This window comes from Cricetulus griseus, assembly GCF_003668045.3.
Source record: "Cricetulus griseus strain 17A/GY chromosome 1 unlocalized genomic scaffold, alternate assembly CriGri-PICRH-1.0 chr1_1, whole genome shotgun sequence".
NCBI lineage: Eukaryota > Metazoa > Chordata > Mammalia > Rodentia > Cricetidae > Cricetulus > Cricetulus griseus.
The window spans coordinates 212,502,066-212,527,838 of record NW_023276807.1 but is presented as its reverse complement, the minus strand read 5'-3'; the positions used below and the strand labels follow the sequence as shown (position 1 = coordinate 212,527,838).

Sequence of the window (25,773 nt, the reverse complement as noted above, 5' to 3'; positions counted from 1 at the left end):
TATGAGTCTGTTTATAATACAGACTCTATACTATAGTTTAGAAAGGCTAATTACAGGGTTCAGAGATGCCTGGCAAGGTGGTTAAAGTGTGAGGAAAAGCAAGAAAGTTAAGTGGAGACACCAGCTACCCTTTGGTTGAGGAGAGTGGTAATGACATCAGGATCTTCTACATGCTAAAAGTCTTTAAATTTTACTTTTTAAGCTAATACAGTAGTTATTTTGTGACCCACCATTGAGTTGATGTTGTTTTGTATAACTTTTATCTTTCAGATGAGGTCTACCTATATTGCCAGGCTGGTCTTGAACTACTAGGCTCATGTGATCCCTCCTACCTTAGCCTCCTGAGCTGGTGCTACAGCTGTGTATGTCAGTGTTCCCAACTGCTCCACATAATTTTTGTGTATACTTTACTTCTCACCAAAAAAGATGTTAAAATGATACAATCATATGGGAGTAGGTTAAGAAGAATGCCAGAAGAAATAAGTGAAAACTTATTTAAACAAACAAAACAAGACTGATTCGTATCTGGCTAAACATTAGCCCTCTTGAGGAGCTGTCCCATTTAAGAATTACTGCATCTTCACTTTAACAGGGCCATGTGATTGATAAGCTGCTGGTATGATAACTGAGCAATGTCAGACCCCACCCCCTGCTCACTCCCTCATCTGCATAGTCCAGATTTCAATGGGCTAAAATGTTTCACAGCAAAACTAGTAACCACTTAAAAAAAAAAAACAACCCCATGGCTACCATTAAAAACCTTTTAAGTGGAAATGAGCTTATAAAAGCTAGTCTGAATGAACAGAAAGCAGTCTTTGGACCTCAAAACTGTTTCCCTTTAACTGAATAATTTTAAACATACAAACACAGAACTGCCAAGAAGCTAAATTAGATGGAAGACTTGATTGGCATCTTTCTTAGGCATGTCAGTTTAAAATGATGTATAAACAGAATAGATATCAAATAGCTCAATTTAAATGTTTTATTTAATTTCGTGTCTTAAAGGTTCTCCAAACACTGAACAGCTGTCATGTCTTGAAAAGACTGCTGCTTAATCACCGGCAGTTAGTGAAGCACAGGAAAAGACAAAGGCAGAAAGAGTAACAATGACTGCCATGTGGGCTGCTTCCCTGCAAACACACGCCTAGGAGTCCTGCCTCTCTGCCGCCTTACTTCCCTCGCACCCGTTCCTCAGCCTCTGTGGTAATTCCCACTTGCTCCTTCCTTGCCTCTTGTTCTGGTTCTTTATATCGAGTGTACAAATAATGTCGCTGGATGTCCCACCTCTGTCACACATGAAGTAGGAACGCTTTCTTCCTCTAGCCACTTTTAGGGTGCAGACACAGTCTAATGTCCTCTCCTGGGTAGGAATACAGGTTAGGAAAAGGGTTCCAATGCATGTGCTCCAAGCTGGCCACTGCCCTGAGACACAGAAGTAGAATCCCCCATGGGTTTCCTTGTGCAAACCATCTTCTTCCCAAACTAGGAGACAACTTTCCCCAAATTCTTCCTTTAATTCTCTTATGCTTTCCTCGTCTCACTCACCTCCTAGACCTACAGGTTTTCTAGAAGGTGGTGGATTAAGACTTCTGATCCATTCTGTGGCCCAAATTCCCACTCCAATTTGGAGGACAATTCAGGTTTGGCTACGCACTGCCCCAGGGACACCAGGATGCTGTGGTATTCTCTCATCAAATTCCCCAGAGGGTCCTCTGAGCAGCACCCAGGGCCTCAAAGACTAACTGGCTCCATCTCTGGCTTCTGGACACCCAGTGCCCTTCCTATGGCTCTCTTCACAACAGCATATCACAGGGTGGCAGAGGCTGCGCAGAGCCTCCTGGACCCTCCTGAACAGGGATGGAACACAGCAATGGATCCCAAGATGGTGGGCAAATGGCAGGTTCAGAGACAGAGGCATGAGGTACTCTTTAATCTCAATCATAAACTCTAAGGTTGTCTCCAAAGAGTATTGTCTCTATGCTCTCTCTATCTGCAAGTATATTTGTGTACATATAAAAAGCTATAGGAACAAATATAGCTTATATATGTATATTATAACATATTATATAATATTCATCTATAAACACATATTTATAATATGTACATGTTAATTACTGCCAAATCCTGCAAGGCGTAAGTCCTGGAACCCTGACTAGAGGTGGTGAGGCTGAGGGACAGACACATGTTTGAGGTACAGTACAGCACACAGGGTTAGCTAGTCTCAGTAGGAAGTCTCTGTGGGTGAGCAGTCTCAGGCAGTAAGCGCTGGAGAAGGAAACGGCAGTTGTTTGCCTCTGCACACTGACCAATCACTCCCCAGGAAAGCTCTGCCACCCCCTTCAGCCTGGCTCATATAAGTTGTTACCAATGGGACAACATATCAATTGTCCCATAGGTCCAAGGCCTTGGAGCCCTCAATATACGCCCATGTGAACAATACACATTCACTCAGGTCTTCCTCTGCTCTCTATAGATTACAATTTTTGAAGATTATATAAGGTAATTTCATGAATATATACGTATCTTTAAAGCCACTATAACCAAATTTGCACTTGACTTTCCTGTTATCTGAAATCTACAAAAAAAAAATGGTGTGAGATAGGGTCTCATGTAGCCCAAGCTGGCCACACACTTGTTATATAGTTAAGGATAGCCTGACCTCCACCTCCTGACTCCTGAATTCTGGGATTATTGGCATGTACCACCATGCCTAATATAGCATTTTTTTTTCAAGACAGGGTAGCCCTGGCTGTCCTGGAACTCACTCTCAGTAGACCAGGCTGGTCTTGCACTCAGAGATTCTCCTGTCTCTGCCTCCTGAATGCTGGGATTAAAGGAGTGAGCCAACACATCCTGGTGCACTTTTTAAAAAAATTTTAAATTGGCAGGTTCCATATAAACGAATGGGTGCCTGTCTAGATAACAAATAGGAAAATAAGACATATTTTATTGAAAGTTCCTTCATGATAAGAAATATAGTAGGGACTGATGGCTCTGGTTAAGAATACCTCTTAACCTCCTAAGAGGACCTGGGTTTGATTCCCAACACCTACATGGTGGCTCACTTCTGTAACTCTGGCTTCAGGGGATCTGATGCCCTCTTCTGGCCTCCGAGAGCACCAGGCACACACATAGTGCACACACACACACACACACACACACACACACACACACACACACACACACACACAGTGTACAGATACACACAAAGGCAAAACACCATATATATATATATAATAATAACTTAAAATTTAAGAAAGAAGAATAGTAGGACACTATGCTTTTGATTAAAACAAATAAACATTCATATTTTAAAATGTTAAGCCAAGATAAAAACTGCATGAGGATGAATCTAGAACTCACATGGCAGGACATATTGACTAAATGCTCTGCCTAGATCCCTCCTATTAAGTCAGTCTACACCACAAACGGACTGATGTATATCTCTTCAGATAGACTCCAATATCAGTATGCCTATTTCCTATGTCACAGCTGTCTGTTAACATGTCCTAAGCAAACCTACCTTTTTGTTAAATGGGAGGCTATCATTTCACAACAGAAATATACTCAAGCAAGAATATTCACAGGCAAATGGATGGAACTAGAAGAAACCATTCTGAGTGAGGTAACCCAGACACAAAAAGACAAACATGGTATGTATTCACTCGTATATGGATTTTAGACATAGAGCAAAGGAGTAGCAGCCTAAATCCACACTGACAGAGAAGCTAGGAAACAAGGGGGACCCTAAGAGAGACATACATGGTCCCCCAGAGAATGGGAAAGGGACAAGATCTCCTGAGCTAATAGGGAGCATGGGGGGAGGGGAGATGGAGTTAGAAGAAAGAGATGGGGAGAAGAGGAGGGGAGAGGAGGACCGGAAAGAAAAGGAAGATCGAATCAGGGGAAGAATAGAGGAGAGCAAGAAAAGACATACCATAATAGAGGGAGCCATTATAGGTTTAAAGAGAAATCTGGCACTAAGGAAATGCCCAGAGATCTACAAGGTTGACCCCAACTAAAAATCTAAGCAATAGCGGAGAGGCTATCTTAAAAGCCCTTCTCCCACAATGAGATTTATGACTACCTTATATGCCATCCTAGAGCCTTCATCCAGTAGCTGATAGAGGTGAATCAGACACCCACAGCTAAACACTGAGCTGAACTCTGGAATCCAGTTGTAGAGAGGGAGAAGTGATGAGCAAAGGGGTCAAGACCAGGCTGAAGAAACCCACAGAAACAGCTGACCTGAACAAGGGGGAGCGCATGGACCCCAGATAGCTGGGAAACCAGCAAAGGACTGTTCCAGACCCCCTGAATGAGGATGTCAGTTTGGAGGTTTGGTTAATCTATAGGGCTTCTGGTAGTGGATCAGTATTTATCACTAGTACAGAAATGGACTTTGGGAGCCCACTCCACATAGAGGGATACTCTCTCAGTCTAGACACATGGAGGAGGGTCTAGGCTCTGCTCCAAATGATGACAGACTTTGAAGATCCCCCACGGAAGGCCTCACCTTCACTGGGGAGCAGAAAGGGGATGGGATGGTTGGGAGACAGGGGAGGCGGGGAGGGAGAAGTAACTGGGATGGGCATGTAAAAGAAGCTTGTTTCGAATTAAAAAAGAAAAAGAAAAAAAGAATATTCACCCTGGCTTGAAGCAAGGGTGGTTAGGTTGAAAGGAGCATCTGGCTTGAGTGATTTGAAAGATTAGAGATGACACATGGGAGTCGGGTATACTGTCCCCTATGCCTGTGATCCTTGCACTTAGGAGGCTGAGGTAGAAGGAGCATGTGAGTTCCAGGCTGGTCCACCGTGATGGTGAGGGAGAGTGAGGAAAACCTGAATGCACAACAGGAACAAAGATGCAGGGTCAAAGTCAGGCAGGGTGGCTCTATAATCTCTGTTGAGGGAGGACTGCTTCGAGCTCACTAGACCTGTCTAAAGAAAGGGAGGGAAGGATAATGAAAGAGAGGGAGAGAGAAAGGAAGGACAGACAGAAAGAAAGGTAAGCAAGCAACTGGAAACAAAACAAAACAAAATGCCATGGGCCAAACTGAAGCTTCCAATACAAACTAAAACAGGGCAGTAGGGGCCGGGGAAATGAGTTGATTCCAAGCACTAACCACAATTGAAAGACTTTTAATAAAGAGGGTACTTTGTTCTTTATTCCAGTAAGAAATGAAAACCAATCAGAAAATTAGTCCAGGGACATGTGTTCATAGTTCTTTCATGTTTTATAAATCATGTGTGTGTGTGTGCTTCAGGTTTTAAAGATTCTGGTAAGGTGTTATGTCTGTTTAAAAGTTCAAAACAAGAATTCTGTAAAGGGTCAGATCTGCAGTCAATACAAGAAAGAATTTTTAGAACTCCTTACAAATTGAAAGAAACAAAAAAAGCAAATTAAAAGTGGATTCAGTGCAGAAACTAAATGATCCCCTGTCAAAGACACCATCAGAGAGAGCCCCATGCTGGTGCAGGGACATGAAACAATTCACCCCTGCTCATGTAACAAATACTCTAGGACTTACCTATTCTAAGATGCCTTATTTCTTTCCAGGAAATAGATTACGTACAGAGGCAATGGCATCTTTAGAGCTATTACTCAGCATAGAAAGTTTAACACTAATGCCAAAATGAAGGCAGAAAAAAAGGAGGAAAGAAAGGGAAAAAAAGCACAGATTGGAGTTTCTTCAACAAAAGAATCTTAACAATGGCAGCATACTGGCCTTAACCACATGAGCAATAAGAAAAATACCTTGAGCGGTTGTGCCGCACACCTTTAATTCCAGCACTCAGGAGGCAGAGGCGGGTAGATCCATGTAAGTTCAAGGCCAGCCTGGGCTACAGATGGCATTCCAGGACAGGCTCCAAAGCTAAACAGAGAAACCCTGTCTCAAACCCCCCCAAAAAAGAAGAGGAGAAGGAGAAAAATATCTTAGGAGAACTTTTTTGGTTTTTCGAGACAGGGTTTCTCTGTGGCTTTGGAGGCAGTCCTGGAGCTAGCTCTATGTACACCAGACTGGTCTCGAACTCACAGAAATTCGACTGCCGCAGCCTTGAATGCTGGGATTAAAGGCATGTGCCACTACTGCCTGGCTTCCCCCCCCCACCACCAACCTGGCTTCTTAAGAGAACTTTTATAATGGTCAACATTAACATATAAGATAATTGGCATGAAAAATACAGATTGATACAAACCATCATGAATTCATTTTTCTAACATCAATATAAATTACAAAGCACTACATTCACAGAGTTTTATTGAATTTCATCCTTACCAGTTATAACCCACAGCAAAAGATGATTCAATTACAGGAGCAATGAGTTTTGCAGCTGTCATGATGTATTTTTCTGCCATGGCTTTCCTATATACAGAAACAAAAAATTATATTTAGATGTGACATGAAAGTAACTTATATTTAATGCTCAAAATAAATAATAAAGATTATCTATCAAAACTAACATGCCACAGAAGCTAGCTAGAGACTAGACAGCCACATAAGAAATGTGTTTATAATAAAGGCTAGGAGTGAGCAGGGCATGTCTCCTGACACTGAAGAGGCAAACAAAGGCAGGTGGATCTGAGTTCAAGGATAGCCTGATCTACATAGCAAGTTCCAGGACAGCCTGGACTATATTTAGAGACCCCCATCTCTAAAAACAAAAACAAATAAGCAAAAAACAATAACAAAAAACACCCCAAAACAAAAACTAGAACCAAACCAAACCAAACCAAAACAAAAAGCCTACGAGTGTTTGTACATATAATCCTATCACTAGGGAAGTGGAGGCAGAAGGATCATGAGTTTGAGGTCAGTCAGTCACAAGCTTCTCTGGATTACACAGTAAAACCCTGTCTCCTCAAACAAGGGCTAGGGATGTAGTTTAAGTGTTAGGAGTGCTTGCCCAGCATGACTAAGCCTGCTTCAGTCCCAGCACTGCCACTCCCAATACAGAAAAACATGTTTGTAAGTCATACTGAAAACAACTAGCAAACTCGACTAATGTGAGTGCCTCCTGGGATACCAGTGTGCCTTTCTTTTCCTGTTTGATGATGCCTTCTGACAGGGTAAAAAAATAATGAAACATAGAAAAGCTCTGTAGCTAAATTTACATAACCTACCTACACACAGGCGTACACAGCCATTAAAGAAATGGTGTACGGGATTGGGTAGATGGCTTAGTGGGCTAAAGTGCTTGCTTAGCAACCAAGAGGACCTATCACCTGTGTAAAAAGCCAGGTGGTATGTGCCTGCAATCCCAGCACTGGGATGCAGAGAGATGAGGATCCTAGGGGCTCAATGAGCAGTCACTCCAGCCACTGGAATCGTTGAATAAGGCCTGGTAAAGTAGGCTTGTAATCCCAGTTTGAGGCAAGAGGATCACAAATACAAAGCGAGCTTGGGTTACTGAGCAAATGCAAGGGTAGGTCAAGCAACTTAGTGAGCCTACCTCAAAATAAAAATCGAAGAAAGGACTAGAGACATTGCCAGTGGTGGAGCAGGGGCCTGCGTTTAACCTTCTACTATTAAACACACAACTTCATAAAGATAACTGGGTCAGCAGAAGGGCCAAGATTAAAGGAGAAAAAAGCATCCACAAAGTAGAGGATAGCATGACAGCTAAGCTCAGGACCCAGATGCAACTGACAAGTTTTCTAAGAACCAATGAGAAGGCAGTCAGTTGCTGACTACAGCCTATTAGTTAGAGGCCAAAATGTTACCTTTCACGTTCCATTTGCCTAAGATGGTCATTTTTTATAGCTTCAACCAGTAAGTTAGTATGGGGATCATCCTAGGAAAACAAAATTGAAAAGGAAGTCAGAAATAAAAATTAAAAACTTAAGATTTTAATAAAAACCCCAACAACTAGTTTTATAAAATGGTGTGTAAATTAATCTATTTTCCTTACATAGAGCAGAACTTGGTTGTTTTGTTTTTATGACTGCCTATCACATTCTCCATGGAACTAATATATTCTGTGTAGAATCAGGCCAGAAAGAATTAAAACAAATACACAAAGCTATGGTTGCTAGTATAAATAAGTGATACTATAGATTGTAAACTCAAATTCAAATGTGTTCATGGCTATCCACTGCTCAGTTTAATCCATGTAACTCCCTGTTGAGAACACAGACATGCCTGGGGCTCAGACCGTGGCACAGTACCAACCTGAGCCAGGAAGGCTTGGTTTAAATTGCCAGCAACACCTAAACAAACACTGTTTTTTTTTTGTTTGTTTTTAAAACAACACACACCATTTTTCTCAGTATGAAAGTAACGTTTAATAATCCATACTTATCCATCACTAAGTCCCAGGTATAAGTTCAACATTTTACATACATTGATCATTTAACCCTCACAATCCTGTAAGACAGGTTATTATAATTGTCCCATTTTATATATAAAGGAAGTGAGCTGCAAGAGGAGTAAGTCCTGAGTGGTAGGTCTTCCATCAGGCTTCACAGTCCACACTTTCTTTACTAGGAACAACAATACCCCTACATGCTATCAAGAGAAGTCTACTACTGGGAGGGAGGGAGGGAGACAGAGAGAGATGACAGAGACAGGGAGAAACACACACGGGGACACACACACACACACACACACACACACACACACACAGAGAGAGAGAGAGAGAGAGAGAGAGAGAGAGAGAGAGAGAGAGAGAGAGAGAGAGAGAGAGAACCCTCAGTTCAGTACAGTATTTGCTGTGCAACTTTGAAGGACCAAGTCAGATTCCCAGAACCCATGTAAAAATCAGTGTTGGAGAAGTAGAATCAGGAATGATCCCTGGGACTCTGTGACTTGCTGTCCAGCCTGTCTAGCTATTTTAGTAAGCTCCAGGTTTTGAGAGCTACTGAGTCACTCCAGGTGGAGAGCTACTGAGGAAGACACCTCAGTATTAAGCTCTGGCCTTCATATCATGGGCACACATGTGTGTATATATGTATTTAGAGAGCAGGAGAGAATATGAAAATGTACTCTTAAGTATGGTGAGCTATAACTGTGATCCCAAAACTGGAGAGGTTGAGACTGGAGGATTCAGAGTTTCAAGGCCAGCCTAGACTACAGGATGAGACTACAGCCAAATTTAAGAGACCTCAAAAAATAAACAATGACATTCAACTCTATAAGGCTGAAAAACATACCACTTTGACCTATAAACAGAGGCAATATCATATGGTTTGACTTAATGTAACAGAATGCTAATCCTTTATGCACAAAAATCCGGGAAATGTTTTTAAAGTATTAAGAAAAAAGAAGAGGAGGAAGAGGAAGAAACAACAACATCCAAATGCCTAGAAACTACTTTTTCTATTTTGGTATGTTTTTTTCCCAGTTTCTCATGTGTAAAATATGGATCAATATCTCTTCATGTAACATTATATAATATCCCCTTGGGTCTTTAAAAATAAGACTTTTCAGAGGCTGAGGGTGTAGAGGATATAGCTCAGTTGGTAGAATGTTTGCCTGTGATCCATGAAGCCCTGAGTTCAAGCCCCAAGACTATAAAAACTGGGCGTAGTGACACATGCCTGTAATCATAGCATTCAGGAAGTGAAGACAGGAATGTCAGAAGTTCAAAATAGTCTTAACCTAGCAAATTTGAGGTCAGCATGGACTAGTGAGATCTTATGTCAACAAACCAAATAAACAAACAAAAGGAGAAGTTGAGGTCTATGATAGATGGACAGGGGTGTAGCTCAGTGGTAGAGCATGTGCAAAGCCTTCGGTTCCATCTTCAGTTCCAGTTTGTTTCTCACTGCTCTGATAAAAACACCGACCAAACCAACTTATGGCATGGAAAGTCTTATTTAGCTTGCAGGTTTCAGGCCATCATTGATGGGATCCAGGGCAGGACCCTCAGGCAGGAGCCTGGTGTAAAGGAACAGAAGCAGATCTGAGCCCTCCCGCACCAAACCTTAATCAAGAAAACGCCCACAGACCCACCCACAGGCCAACCTGATGGAAGCAATTCCTCAATTGAGGATCCTTCTTCCCAGGTGTCATTAGTTGTGTCAAGTTGACAAAAACTAACCACACACACACACAAAAAAAGAAGTCCACAGTCACATGGTCAAGGTATAGTCAAATCTTATTTTTAATGGTTCTTTTTTAAAAGAACTTTGACTAAAATTGTGCAGTCTGGGTTTTTTCTTTTTTTGAGTTATTATTTTATTAATTTTTTTCATTTATTTTACATACCAACCACAGTGTCCCCTCCCTGCTCTCCTCCTGTTTCCTCCCTCCACCTCCTGTCTACCACTCCCCCACCCCCACCCGTTCCACTCCTCTTCTATTCAGAATGGGGCAGGGCTCCTATGAGAGTCAACAAAGCATGGTATGTCAAGTTGAGACAGGACCAAGCTCTCCCCTCTCCCCACCCATCAAGGCTGGGTGTGGCATTCCAGAATGGGGAATAGGTTCCCAAAAGCCAGCTCATGTGTCTGGGACAGGTTCTGATGCCACTGCTAGGAGCCCCATAAACAGGCTGTTACAACTGTCACTCACATGTGCAGTCTGTTAACCATAACCTCTAACCCCATATCAAGATCCCAGTCTCAACTCAATGGAAACAGCAAATGAAATGTATCAGCTGCCTGTTAAGAAATTCAAGACACTCCAATTTGCTCATTTCCAGAAACAGAAACGCAGACAAGCAGGAGATGCCATGTAGCTGTCATTTTAATACTCACACTTGGGGAGATATATTTATCATCTTCATCAATTTCTAACGGAACAGCAATTAATTTTTGGAATGCCTTCTTCATTTTTTCTCGATCTCCAATGGCAAAACAACTGAGAATTAGGTTGAAGCCTGCCTTCAGATTCGGGGCCATACTCATGATGTGCTCGAATGAATTAATGGCATCTGAATATTGACCAGTTTTTATAAATGTAATTCCAATGTTCTGCATTATTTTAATTCTAAACAAAGAGAAACATAGGTTAACCTGAAAAGTCTGAGCTCCTCATATGACATTCAAGTTGTTGCACTTCTCTTTCTTCTTTCTCATTTTACTTTTTAATTTTAAAGCTTTATTAGTCTAACAGACAGATAGTAACATTTAATGATTACTGCCACCTTTATACTTGTGGGACAATAAGTACATATTTAAGTCATTTCTATTACCTGAAAAGGAAACCTGTGCCTATTAACACTTGTTTCCCATCCTCTACTAATCTACTTTCTGCCTCTCTCTCTTTTCCAGTTACTGTCTATAAATGGAACCACATGAAGTGTCAGGTTCCATCCCCCTAACACAATCCTGAGGTTCCTCTATACTGTAGTGTTGGTGCTTTACTCCTTAAAAACAACAACACTAAATAGTATTCTATGGCATAGATATACATTTTTTTTTTTATTTTTTTGAGACAGGGTCACACTATGTAGCCCCGTCTGGTTTGTTGGCTTGGGACTCTATGTAGACGAGGCTGGCCTCAAACTCATAGAGATCTGCCTGCCTCTGCTTCCAGAGCACTGGAATTAAAGGTGTGCGCCACAATACCTGGCCTTTCTACATTTTCTTATCTACTGCCTACATGGTGGAAATTTGGGTTAGTTCCATTTTTTAGATACTATGATTAATGCTACTATGAACATTCACATACAAGCCTTTGACATAATGCAAATTTTCATTTCTTCTAGGTTTATACCTAGGAATAGAATTGCTGCCTTTTAAGACATTGCCTGTCTTGAAGAGTAGCTGTATCATTTCACATATCCAATGCTGAGATCTTTCTTTCTTTCTTCCCTCCCTCTCTCCCTTCTCTCTCTCTCTCTCTCTCTCTCTCTCTCTCTCTCTCTCTTTTTCTTTTCTCTTTTAATTAGAAAGAAGATTATTTTACATGTCAATCCCAGGTCCTTTTCCCTCCCCTCCTCCCCTGCCCCCCCCCAACTAACACCCTACCTATCCCATACCCTTTCTGCTCCCCAGGGAGGGTGAGGCCTTCTGTAGGGGGTCTTCAGAGTCTGTCATATCCATTGGGATAGGGCCTAGGCCCTCCCCCGTCTGTCTAGGCTCAGGGAGTATCCCTCCATGTGGGATGAGCTCCCAAAGTCTATTCCTATGCTAGGGATAAATACTGATCCACTGCAAGGGTCCCCATAGATTTCCAAGGTCTCCTCACTGACACCCACATTCAGGGGGTCTGGATAAGTTCCACGGTGGTTTCCCAGCCATCAGTCTGGGAACCAAGAGCTCTCCCTTGTTCAGGCCAGCTGTTTCTGTGGGTTTCACCAGCCTGCTGTAGACCCCTTTGCTCATCAGTCCTCTTTCTCTGCAACTGGATTTCAGTTCAGTTCAAGGTTTAGCTGTGGGTGTCTGCTTCTGCTTCCACCAGCTGCTGGATGAAGGCTCTAGGATGGTGTATAAGTCAGTCATCCATCTGCAACTGCATCAATACTGCCACTGTTCCTCCTTTTGGGCCCTTCTAGTGGATATGACCCCACCTCCTTTCCACATATACTGGAATATAATGCCATTATTTATAACTAGCTGACTGGATCGGGATCACTCATTCCATGTTTTTTGTTTGTTTGTTTGTTTGTTTTTTGTTTTGTTTTGTTTTTGAGACAGGGTCTCTCTGTGTCTTTGGAAGCTGTCCTGGAACTAGCTCTTGTAGATCAGGATGGTCTTGAACTCACAGAGATCCTCCTGCCTCTGCCTCCCAAGTGCTGGGGTTAAAAAGGCATGAGCCACCACAGCCTGGCACCATGGGGTTCTTTTTGTCTAGAATGTAACCTACCTCAAGTCCTTGGTAGTTACTGCTCAGATAAGTTACTATAGTACCACTGTTATTATTAAGCACATAATGTATGTCCCTAAATTAAATTTTCTAAAAATGCTCAAATTCTTGGTTTAACCTGGTTGTTAAACTACTCACAGTGGTTCTCAACCTGTGAGTCATGACCCCCACAAGGCTCACATATCAGATATCCTACATAACAGATATTTACATTATGATTCACAACAGTAGCAAAATTAGTTATGAAGTAGCAACGAAATAGTTTATAGTTAGAGTCATCACAACATGAGGAATGTATTAAAGGGTTGCAGTATTAGGAAGACTGAGAGCCATTGTTCTAGAGTATTCTGTAAGTTAGGGAACATTAAGCCAATAAATATACGGTTTCTGTTCTGGAATCCTGGAGCAGAAGACATCCTGACTTCTCCACCTGTCATATTGCACAGCAACATCTTCTAGCCTTCCTCTCAAACAGTAGCAAGAGTGTGCACTGTAGCGTGTCTGACTGTCACAACTGCTGTATGTATGGCTGTGCTGGGATGTTGCTAACAGCCTATGGTTAGTTTTATTTTCTTGATCATATACTATTCTTTTAACCTTTAATTTGCCAATATGTGATATATGCAAATAGTTACAAGTGAACAGAGCAAAACACTACATCTAAAACATGAATCTAATACTTCCCATCTACAAACACTTCAAAATGTTCAGTCCAGTAACAGAAACCGCAAGTCATCTTGTCTCTGAAGAGACACTTGACCTCTACAGTTACCAGGTCCCACACTTACCTCATTTCTTTATGGACACTTGGGATCTGATCTAAGGCCATTCGGTAGAACTTAATGGCTTTGGAATAATTCCTCTGCTTTAAATAAATATTTCCCATATTCACTTTCAGTCTCCCTAATTTAAAAAAAAAAAAAGAGTATAAAACATTCTCATGTTTGTACTTTTCCTATGGTATTTTAGAGAATCTTAGTTTATATTCTCTAAAGTTTTTTTTTTTAAGTTAGGAAGCTATAATGCTTTAAAATTGTTATTGTGTGTGTATGTGTGCAGGTACAAGTGCCACACACACATGTGGAGGTCAGAGGAAAACTCATGGGAGTTGGTTCTCTCCTGCCATTTTCTAGGATCTGGAGACTAAACTCAAGTCATTAGCCACAGGTACAAGTGTTATCTACCCACTGAGCAATTGCATTGGCCCAACCAGAAGTTTTAGAAATAAAATTCTAACATCAAGACAGTGCACCATTGTCATATATTCACACACTTATTTATGAGAAATGGAACTTAACATGGATACGTTTCTTGAAAATATGGCTAGACAACTGTTTTTATTACAAAACTGAAGTGCACTATGCTAAGAAAAACACGAGGCAAGAGAGACAGTTCAATGATAAAAAGCTCTTGCTGTGTAAGCCTGAGGAACTGATTCCATCTTGGAATGTATAGTGGAAGAAAAGAACAGATTTCCTGAGAGCTGTCCTCTGGCTCCACACATACACCATAACATTCATGTATTTATATTTATATGTATACATACACACACACCATACACATCTTAAAGAGGGATATAAGACATTTGCACATTACTCAATAATGGTACATAATTTTAATGTTATTAAAGGAAACAATACTCTAATAAACCTTAATATTACAACAAAACTACACAATACAAACACACATTTGTCTCTTGGGAACACAGTCACATAATAAATGTTCCATATGGTTGGCATGGCTCCTTCTTCCTAGTGATGATCAATTTATTTATTTATTTATTTTTGAGACAGGTCCTGATGCTCCCTATTTAGACTAGGTGACCTTGAACTCAAGAGATACACCTGCCTCCAGTGCTGGGATTAAAGGTGTGCACTACCTTGCCCAGCTTGGAATATATCTTTTGTTTAGTATTAGGCAGTTTATTTCATGCCAACTGCATTTATTCCTGTACATGTATGGTTTTCACACAGTATCATTAAGCAGGACGCCACCTCATAATATAAATTTACTAAAAGCACAGATCATTTTATTATAAGAAAACAAAGTGAGGAAATATAATTAACACTACAAAAGAACTACACCTGTGTGAAATATTGATCATAGACACCTACCTGCATTGCTAAACATCTTGTTTTTCACTATAACTTGGTAAGTGTTTAGTGCTTCTGCATACATTTCATTGGCTGAATACTGACTGGCCAAGTTGAAGAGAACCTAGGAAAGAAACATTATAAAAAGCCACACAATGGCCATTCTAGGTCCTATTCTTCACTTGCAGTCATTCTAGAGGTTAAAACACTTGAACACAGCTATGTCTCAAGATACTGAGCCAAGCATGTAAACCTACCTTGCATGATATGTAAAAAGATTGCAGATGACGGAGGGCTGTCCTCTAAAATTCACTTAACTTTCTTTGTATTCTCATTTTAATTTGAGTAGTACTTAACCATTTAGTAATTTTAGGAAGACCCACAAAGAATAAATGTGCTTTGCTAATGCTACTGGTAGAAAAAGAAATAATCAAGAAAAGGACTATTTAGTTCTCCTTGCAAGTAGAAATGAAATATTATGTAGAAACAGCTTAAACCATAAAGCATATCAGAGAAGGATTTGTGTAACAAAAGTTTTTTCTGAGACAGGGTCTCACTATGTAGCCCAGGCTATCCTGGAACTCTCTATGTAGACTAGGCTGGTCTCCAGCTCACAGAGATCTAATGTTTTTAATATTTCAGATGCTTTCTTTTTCATTTATTTGACATATAAGGCACAGTCCACTAAGAATACACTCTTTTAAATAGTAGTGTAAATACCAAGGAAGAATCTTTTCAGTATTAAAGACATTTTGTTAGAAATTAAAGGCATTGATTTTTCCCAGTGGCTTCCCGTATTTACTGACTCAAATATCTATATTAGCACCTCATTAAGATAACCCTGAGTGTAGCATAAATATTAAGACTGTTTGAAAAATAGAGGCATAAGAATGTGGGTTTACAATTGAGGGCTAGGGATGCAGCTCATGGTGAGGCATTTATGTGGCATGCATGAGGCCCTAAGTTCCATTTCCATCACAAATAACAACAACTAAATAACTAATTTAAATAACTAATAAAATCTGTTTTATTTTCCCCAGAGATAGGTTTTCTCTGTGTAATAGCCCTGGCTGTCCTGGAACTTGCTCTGTAGATCAGCCTGGCCTTGAACTCAGAGATCCACTTGCCTCTGCCTTCTGAATGCTGGGATTAAAGGCATGAGCCACCACTGCCCAGCTAAACAAAAGGAATCTTGTACAAAACACAAACTAGAGTGTCTCATGGACTAAACATACGAGCCTAAACCTGGATACAAAAGAAAGAATCAGATTAAAACAAGGCAAAAGCAAAAAGCTCACATCATTCACAGCTTTCTCTCTCTCTCTACTTATGTGTTGCTGTCCCAACATGTTAACTTTCAGCTACTTCTACAGCTCCATACCTACCTGCCTGCTGGTATGCTCCCTGACATGAACTCACTCTCTGAAACTGTGAGCCCCAAATGAAACGCTTTCTTTTATAAGTTGCCTTGGTCATGGTGTTTTGCCATGACAATAGAAGAGTACCTAAGATAGTACCCCATAAGTCTGGACAAATTTTATGATTTTGTGAAAAAAAAGTCTTTTCCTAAATGCTATAAGAGGGCTAAGGATGTATGTGACACGAGTACTTTACTGGCAAATACAATGTCCTGGGTTTGATCCTTACCACTGTCGAAAGAAACAAAAAACAAAAGAGACAAAAATGGATAGACTTGGAGTGGAGAGACCCTGGTAAACACACAGTTCTCCTCAAGCACATCAGCACTTACGGAGTATGTTAAATCCAAGTTGATATTTTCTGGAGTTGTAACTTGCTCTCGTTGCCTCACTAGGACTCTCTCTTTTCTTCCTGCATCTTTTGCCTTTTCTAAGGCCTGAAATCAGGTTTATACTTGGTTAAGACAGGGCCATACATTCACCAATATCTATGCATCTTTATGATACATGATTGATTTCATCTTCCACCTCAGATTCCCCTGAACGCCTGTTTGTAGCCTCATATAAAGTTCCCTAAAATATTGTTAAAATGGTGCTCTGCAATATAAAACTGTTTTGCTGGAAAGGGTATATTCACTGCAAGTTAACATCGTAACACCCCTTCCTGCCACCTATTAGACGAGATTATGACTATGTAACTTCCCCCTCCCAATTCTGAAGTGTTTGAGTATTTTAACTCAATCTTAAAAGGCAGGGATTTGGATGGATTTTGTTTGGCTTTGGGGATACTCAAAATTCAACAAGCTAAAAGATATCTAAGGCCTAATATTACAAGAAATGAACCAAACCCTAGTCCTCTGTTAGAGCAGCAAATGCTCTTAATCCCTGAGCCATCTGTCCAGCCCAATACTAATACTGGTCTTTTAAAAGTAGAAACAATTCTGTGTAGTATTTCCAAAACTAGCTACCATGACTCGTCAATCACATTATGTGCTATAGAGTACTGTTTTCCCTTTTTCTGAGACAGGGTCTCACTGTAGCTAACATGATTGATGAGTCATGGGAGATGAGTTTTGGAAGTACTACACAGAATTGTTTTCATATTAAAAAGACCAGTGTCAAAAAACAAAACAAAACAAAACGTGCACACGTATGTTCATATTTAAAAGTAGATACAGACATCAACACTTATCTCATAATCCGAATTTCCCATGTTTAAGAACTTACCAGTTTTAAGTCTCCACAACTGTTGGCAATACAGCTTTCTTCTACCAGCTCGTTTACTTTCTTCTCCAACTGTCTAATCTTCTCTTCTGGACTGTTAAAAAAAAAAAAAAAAGTGGGTGTGGTTTAAATCAAGGAACCACTAAAATCTATACCACAAGTTACTTTTTAACATTGATGGAGATATGGCTTAGAGGTTAAGAGCACTGGCTGCTCTTCCAGAGGTCCTGAATTCAATTCCCAGAACCCACATGGTGGCTCACAACCATCTATATGAGACCTGGTGTCCTTTTCTGTTGTGCAGGCTTGCATGCAAGCAGAATACTGTATATATAATAAATAAATCTTTAAAAAATATACATGGAATTGCAAAACAAAGCAAAAAACCACTATTGTGCTTAATAATTACATTAGTGAGTTACTCATAATACATAAGCATTAAAATAAAATGAACATTTATTTAGCACCAAGTATAATAATCACACACTGAACTAAATGTGCCACCCTAACAAGTTCAATTTCTTTTCTTAAAACACTTGATGTGAGAACTGTAATTTTATTTTACTGAAAAATAAACAGGTTTAGAAAGATTACAAAGCTAGCAAGTAACAGAAGCAGGATCTAGACCTGGCAGGCACACTGGGCCTTTGCAACTGCATCACTGCTCCAGAAAGAAGTGGCTGTCTTTTAGATATTATGAAAAATGCAAATGTCCCCTATGGCTAGGAAAACTAAAGCTCATAAAAGAGATTTAAAATTACTTATGAACATAAGAATGTTACAAGATTAATCATTAGAAATCTTGGCTCTTGGGCCCCATGGTAACATGTGCCTCTAATGCCACAACTTGGGCAGCAGAGGAAGGCAGATCGTGACTTGGAGGCCATCCTGGTATACAAAAACATTCCATGCCACACAAGGCTACATAGTGAGATCCTGGCTCAAAAACACTAAGCAAACAAACAAACAAAAAACCTCCAAAACAGCCAATTTGGTTCCTTAAGGATGTGGTCCCTGGTAGGCTCATATCTATGCAGCATAAATTGGACTCAGTGGATTATAAATTTTTTTAAAAAGAATATTAAGTTGTTGAAAGGTGGCTTAGGATGTATCTAAGAGGAACTGGTGGAGGAGTGAGGCACTAAACATGGCCAGAATACACTGTATGCATGTATAAAATTCTCAAAGAATTAATAAAAATGTTGTATTAATTAAAAAACCCTTAACTTTATTAAGAGCAAATTATTCTGGACCTGCAGATAGATACACTTAGTTGTAGAACAATGGCTGGGCTATTCAACTCCTAACAACATACACACACACACATACACACACACACACACACACACACACACACACACACACACACACACACACACACTAAAAGAAAAATAAAGAATTGCCGAAGCAGTCACATTTGAAAATAATGCTAATGTTGATTTGCTACTACTTTCTTCCAGGAAAATAGAGTAGTAACTCTCTATATGTACACTGATACCTAAATAAAATCCCATTGAAGTCACATCTAAGTGTTGCAAGATATTTGATCATACTGTGTAAAGATATGCCATTGTGATTACTTTAATAAAAAGCTAAATGGCCAATAGCTAGGCAGGAAGTATAGCTAAAACTTCCAGAGAGAGCTCTAGGAAGAAGAAAGGCAAAGTCACCAGCAGAGGGAACAAGACATGTAGGAGAGGCAAAAGCCACAAGTCATGTGGCAACATAGATGAATAGAAATAGGTTAATTTAAGTTATAAGAGCTAGTGGGACAAGCTTAAGTTATAGCCAAGCTTCTATAATTAACAATAGGTCTCCGTGTCATTTTTTTAAAAGTTTTTTTTTTAGATTTATTTATTTATTTTGTATACAGTGTTCTGCCTGCATGTATATCTGCACACCAGAAGAGGGCACCAGATCTCATAACGGATGGTTGTGAGTCACCATGCAGTTTGCTGGGAATTGAACTCAGGACCTCTGAAAGAGCAGTCAGAGCTCTTAACCACCGAGCCATCTCTCCAGCTCCTCCATGTCATTTTTTGTGAGCTGATGACCCAAAGTAAAATATGCCTACACCCAAATAGATAGCTCTCTTAATTTACTACAAATAAATTTTAAAAAAAAATGCAGGAATAAATATATAGTACAGTCTTATCTATAGATCCGTATTCTGTGGGAGAGCCTGGGACTAAGACTATATTTTCTAGTGGTCTATAAAGAGCTTTACAATTCAAATTGAGCAATAGCATAACAAATGGAAATTTTATTTAAAAAATGGTGAAGGATTGGAGAGATCAGTGGTTAAGAACACTAACTTCTCTTCTAGAGGACCAGGGTTCAATTCCCAGCACCTACATGACAGCTCACAACCATCTGTAACTTCAATTCTAGGGGATCTGATGTCCTTCTATAGCCTCTGTGGGCACCAGACATGCATGTGGTACACAGGTATATATATGCAGGCAAAACACTCATATACAGAAAATAAATTTAAAAGTTTATATATACTCAATTAATCTGAAACACGCCAATAATTTTTCTTTTCAAGACAGGGTTTCTCTGTGTAGTTCTGACTGTCTTGCAACTCACTCTGTAGACCAGGCTGGCCTTGAACTACTAAGACCTACCTGCCTCTGCCTCCTGAGTGCTAGAATTAAAGGCATGTGCTACCGCCGTCCAGCTCCAATAAATGTCTTTAAATGTTACTTATAGATTGCTACTAAACCAAAAACATTAATATACAAATTTTAAATAAAAATATGTAAGAGAATTTTATGAAGACACTCAAAGTAACTTATGCCCTAATAAACACCAATAAAATAAACTTGATATGCAGACACTGTTAGGAATCTGACAAGAGCCAGCTAGCCAGTGCAGACACTAGGCTAGTGTACAGCACCCCACTCTCCCGCTCAGCCACTGACTCAACCCGGAGTCTGTGATATATTTGAGGTTAATGAGAAACAAAGGCACATGAAATTTGTGGTAGAGGGCTACCAAGGTCTTTGCTTTGTTGAAAGGGACTGAAATCATGGAACTTTCAGCTGCTAAACTTTTCAATTACATGTTATTCTGAACTCTCTCCACTCTCTGGGTATCATACTGATAAGCAGGCTCTTGGGAAAAGCCAAAAGGGTGGAGGGAAAGCCAAACAAGGGCTGACGTTATAGAGCAGTAAAATCGGTCACACCAGAACTGCCCTTCCTCCAGAACTCACGCTGTGTAACACAATAAATGCTCTAATTATGTGTGTGTGTTTCCAGATTTCTCTTCTTCGAGAGTAGTAAAAAGGAGCCTAAATTACATTACTACTTAAACAGCACCTTTTCCTCCTACTAGCTTGGGTACATACTAAATTGGTCATCTGTAGATGTTCCTTGTTAGTCAAAAGGGAACTTACATAATATACACAATAGCCCCAAGTACTGTGTTTAAGAATTACAATTTTAAACATAGGAGGGACTGGGAAGCAGTAAAGTAGTAGAGTGCTTGCTGGTCTATATCAGGCTCTGGGTTGAACCTTCAACATCACAAAACCAACCAATCAGCCAACCAACCACATGCATGCATGCACTTGCACACACAGTAACTAACAACATGCACCCCAGAACTTGACAAACTGAGTTTGAATCTCAGCCACACCCATTATCAGCCTCAGCCACTGAAGTCCCAAGATGTCCATTCCTTCTCTCCACTGGTGATAGTAATAGCTCCATTTTTCTGTGTGAAGCTCTGTAGTGGCTGCACACAGGAAACTAACTGCCAGCTGCTCTTTATGTACCATGTGTGCATCAGGAGCCAAGGCAGCATGAATACACACAGCTGAGAACCCTGATGCTTTTAGGTTTCTGTTTAGACAACTATGAAGAGTTAATTCTTGCTGGGCTTTGGTGGCGCATGCCTTTAATCCCAGCACTTGGGAGGCAGAGGCAGGCGGATCTCTGTGAGTTTAAGGCCGGCCTGGTCTACAGAGTGAGTGCCAGGATAGGCTCCAAAGCTACACGGAGAAACCCTGTCTCAAAAAACCAAAAAAAAAAAAAAAAAAAAAAAAAAAAAAAAAAAAAGAGTTAATTCTTTAGAAAATGAATTGCTCAGGCTCAGGCTGTAGCTCTATGATAATGCACATGTATAGCTCATGTAAGGTCCTAGTCTAACCCCTGCACCACACACATACACAAAATTAAACTGGTAAATAAATACCATGGCATACTAACTTGATATTTTTTTAAATATTTTCTTTGAAAAATACCCTTTTAAAATAATGTAACGTGCTGATAAACACCTTCAGCAAAGTGGCAGGATACAAGATTAACTCAAAAAAAATCTGTAGCCTATTATACATGGATGACACATTGGTGGAGAAAGAAATCAGAGAAGCATCACCCTTTACAATTGCCACAAACAGCATAAAATACCTTGGAGTAACACTAACCAAAAAAGTGAAAGACCTGTACCATAAGAATTTTGAGTCTCTAATGAAAGAAATTAAAGAAGATACCAGAAAATGGAAGGATCTCCCATGCTCTTGGATAGGCAGGATCAACATAGTAAAAATGGCAATCTTGTCAAAAGCATTCAATGCAATCCCCATCAAAATCCCAACACAATTCTTCACCCAAAAGACCCAGGATAGCCAAAACAACCCTGTACAATAGAGGAACTTCTGGAGGCATCACCATCCCTAACTTTAAGCTCTATTACAGAGCTATAGTCCTGAAAACAGCTTGGTATTGGCACAGAAACAGACAGGTAGACCAATGGAATAGAGTTGAAAATCCTGATATTAACCCACACACCTATGAACACGTGATTTTTGACAACAATCCAAATATATACGCTGGAACAAAGAGAACATCTTCAACAAATGGTGCTGGCATAACTGGATGCAAACATGTAGAAGACTACAGATAGACCCAAGCCTATCGCCCTGTACAAAACTTAAGTCAAAATGGATCAAAGACCTCAACATAAACCCAGCCACACTGAACCTACTAGAAGATAAAGTGGGAAATACCCTTGAATTAATCGGAAATCCGCTTCCTGAACATAACACCAGTAGCACAAACACTGAGGTCAACAATTGATAAATGCGACCTCCTGAAACTGAGAAGCTTCTGTAAGGCAAAGGACACAGTCAGCAAGACAAAACGACAGCCCACAGACTGGGAAAAGATATTCACCAACCCCACATCTGACAGAGGGCTGATCTCCAAAATATACAAAGAACTCAAGAAGCTATTCTCCAAAACACCAAACAATCCAATTAAAAAGTGGGGTACAGAACTAAATAGACAATTCTCAATAGAGGAATCTAAAATGGCTGAAAGACACATAAGAAAGTGTTCAACATCCTTAGTCATCAGGGAAATGCAAATCAAAACAACTCTGAGATACCACCTTACTCCTGTCAGAATGGCTAAAATCAAAAACACCAATGACAGTTTATGTTGGAGAAGATGTGGAGAAAGAGGAACATTTCTCCACTGCTGGTGGGAGTGCCAACTTGTACAGCCACTTTGGAAATCAGTATGGTGACTCCTCAAGAAAATGGGAATGAGTCTACCACAAGATCCAGCAATTCCACTCCTAGGCATATACCCAAAAGAAGCACATTCATAAAAGGACATCTGTTCAACCATGTTCATATCAGCATTATTTGGAATAGCCAGAAACTGGAAGCAGCCTAGATGCCCCTCAACTGAAGAATGGAAGAGAAAATGTGGTACATTTACACAATGGAGTACTACTCAGCGGAAAAAAAAAATGGAATCTTGAAATTTGCAGGAAAATGGATGGAACTCGAAGAAACCATTCTGAGCGAGGTAACCCAATCACAAAAAGACAAACATGATATGTACTCACTCATATGTGGATTTTAGACATAGAGTAAGGGATCACCAGCCTACAATCCACACTGCAAGAGATACTAGTAAACAAGGAGGACCCTAAAAGAGACAAACTTTGTCCCCTGGAGAAGGGGAAAGGGTCACCATCCCCTGAGCAAATTGAGAGCATGGGAAGAGGGGGGAGGAAGCTACGAGAGTGAGAAGGGAAGAAAAGGAAGGATGCAGAGGTCATGAGGGAGCAGAAATTTTGAGTCAGGTGTAGATTAGAAGAAAGGACATATGACAGGTAGGATTTTAGTTGCGGGGGTGGTAGAGGAGGAAGGGAGGAGAACGGAACTGGGATTGTCATGTAATTCAATCTTGTTTGTAATTCAAATATATAAAAAAATCAAAAAAATAATGTAACGTTTAGAATCCTGTTTGGCCTTCAAGAGAATTACCACTCATGAAAATTAAACTACAGCTTCAGTCAACTAATAGTCCAATGAGATTGCACAACTTCACGTGACTATTCCTAGATTTTTATTTCTTCACAAAGTTCAAGAATGGGGATGAGGTTTCATCAGCATCATGTTCACACAACCTTAAATTATCTAGGAAAAAAAGTCATTCAGCAGCAGCAGCAACACCACGGCAGCATAAAGCCTTGCATACCTATCTTCGTTTTTGGCTTCCAAAGGAGGAGCAGGGCCCCTGGATTGGCCGAGGGGGTCAAACGCAGAGCCTGAGACACAATTCAAGAGTTTAAGTTTATGATTCAGCAAAGTTGAAGACAATCTTGTATACATTAAGTTACCATTTATTATATGGTATAAGTTCATAAATAGGCAAAACACTTATCACATGTAAACATTTCATGAAAACTGTTAAGATTTTAATGCACATGAAACTATAAACAAAACTTACATATTAACAAACAAAAACAAAAATAAATTGTTCCTTCAGTATTTACTTTCTTCCTCCATAGGTCTGTATTTCTAGTATGAATTCTAAATTATCAAGCATGTAAGGTATAACCCGGGATTAGCTTTCTAATTTTTCTTATTGGTATAATAAACATTAGTTTTTTGTTGGTTTTATTTCTAATTATTTAACCTATATATTTAAAGAATATTTTTACCTTCCATTCTTAAGATCAGATTCTAACTTATACAAATCACATTTTAGGTGCATACTTCAACACATTTTGACATATTACATATTACTGCTACCCCAAGTGAGCTACAGCACCATTTCACCAGCCCTTTCTTCTTACTCTTCCATTTGACTGCTCATATATGCTCATATTTGACTCTCCAAATGTAGCCCAGCCTAGAGAACATGTGGCACACTTTATCATCCCGTGTGCTTGGGTTACAGGTATGAACCATCACAGCCAGCTTACCCCTTTCCTTTCTCAATGGTACCCTAAAAGCATGGCACATCCTGTAATCAATGGCATGTCTGACTTTATTTAAAATAGAAATGATATGCACATACAACAAAGGGGACAGGTGCTAGGGGAATGAACCAACCTCTCAAAGCTGCCTTGGAAAAGCCAGCTGCTCTCACTGCTGTCATGGGTCGAGCAACTCCATCCTTTAAAGAACAAGAATCACTTAAAACTTATTCTGGAGTAAGAACTATACCTGTTGACAACACTGCACAAAACGCACATCCTACTTTAGTCCCGACTTTGAAAAAAATGATTCGTTTATTTTATTTTTTCTGTAAATTGTTGTTTTGCTTGCATGTTGTTTTGCTCATGTCTGTGTGAGGGTGTTGGATCCCCTGGAACTGAAGGTATAGACAGTTGTTGGCTGCCATGTGGGTGCTGGGAATTGAACCCAGATCCTCTGCAAGAGCAGACAGTGCTCTTAACTGCTAATCTCTCCTTTAGCCCTGATTTTTAATAGCCATCTCCTTACTTCTGCATCCTTGTGCAGTAACCCTGGCTCTTTCTCTTTGCTCTCTAAAATTTAAATGCCTTGACCCAACTATTCTTCTCTTGGTTATAAAAGAAAAAACTAACTAGTTTATTTGTCAGCTACTCCTGTACTTCTGGCTGATCTCCCATATGCTACAAGAGAAGCCATAGAAATTGCTGTAAAGGGCAGTACAGCAAAACAAGTTCCAGATACTCTAGAAGAGCACAGCATCGGTCTATGTCAACTCCAACAGGATCTCACTTGAAACTTGAGCATACACATACACATTCAAAGAAAGCATGCTTCTGAAGATTTAAAGCAGCCCAAATGTTACCCCACAATGTAAAGGCGCTACGATATAAGCAACATCTTTGTTAGAATTGTTAAAACACAAGAAGAGAACAACCTTTGGTAATAAACTCTAAGTCACAAAATAAACCACAAGCAGACATACCTGAATAGTCCCTGTCATTGGCCTCCCCATTGATGATGCAAGGGATGTCTTGGACTAATAAACAGAAAAGCAAGTTA

General features: G+C 40.0%; 1 protein-coding gene across 4 annotated transcripts in view; it reads right to left on the bottom strand.

Annotated features, from left to right (window-relative positions):
- The window catches only part of Ift88 (intraflagellar transport 88), a 95,645-nt gene that overhangs the window by 58,480 nt on the left and 11,392 nt on the right, over positions 1-25,773 (bottom strand). For all 4 annotated transcript variants that reach the window (XM_027390474.2, XM_027390475.2, XM_035452302.1 and 1 more), the window contains exons 5-14: positions 25,697-25,750; positions 24,850-24,913; positions 23,990-24,059; positions 17,493-17,583; positions 16,598-16,702; positions 14,869-14,971; positions 13,543-13,657; positions 10,702-10,933; positions 7,726-7,796; positions 6,281-6,367 (exon numbers count right to left, since the gene is read on the bottom strand). In XM_027390474.2, the coding sequence (XP_027246275.1) occupies positions 6,281-6,367; positions 7,726-7,796; positions 10,702-10,933; positions 13,543-13,657; positions 14,869-14,971; positions 16,598-16,702; positions 17,493-17,583; positions 23,990-24,059; positions 24,850-24,913; positions 25,697-25,750 (992 nt within the window). The remainder of the gene's footprint in view (positions 1-6,280; positions 6,368-7,725; positions 7,797-10,701; positions 10,934-13,542; positions 13,658-14,868; positions 14,972-16,597; positions 16,703-17,492; positions 17,584-23,989; positions 24,060-24,849; positions 24,914-25,696; positions 25,751-25,773) is intronic.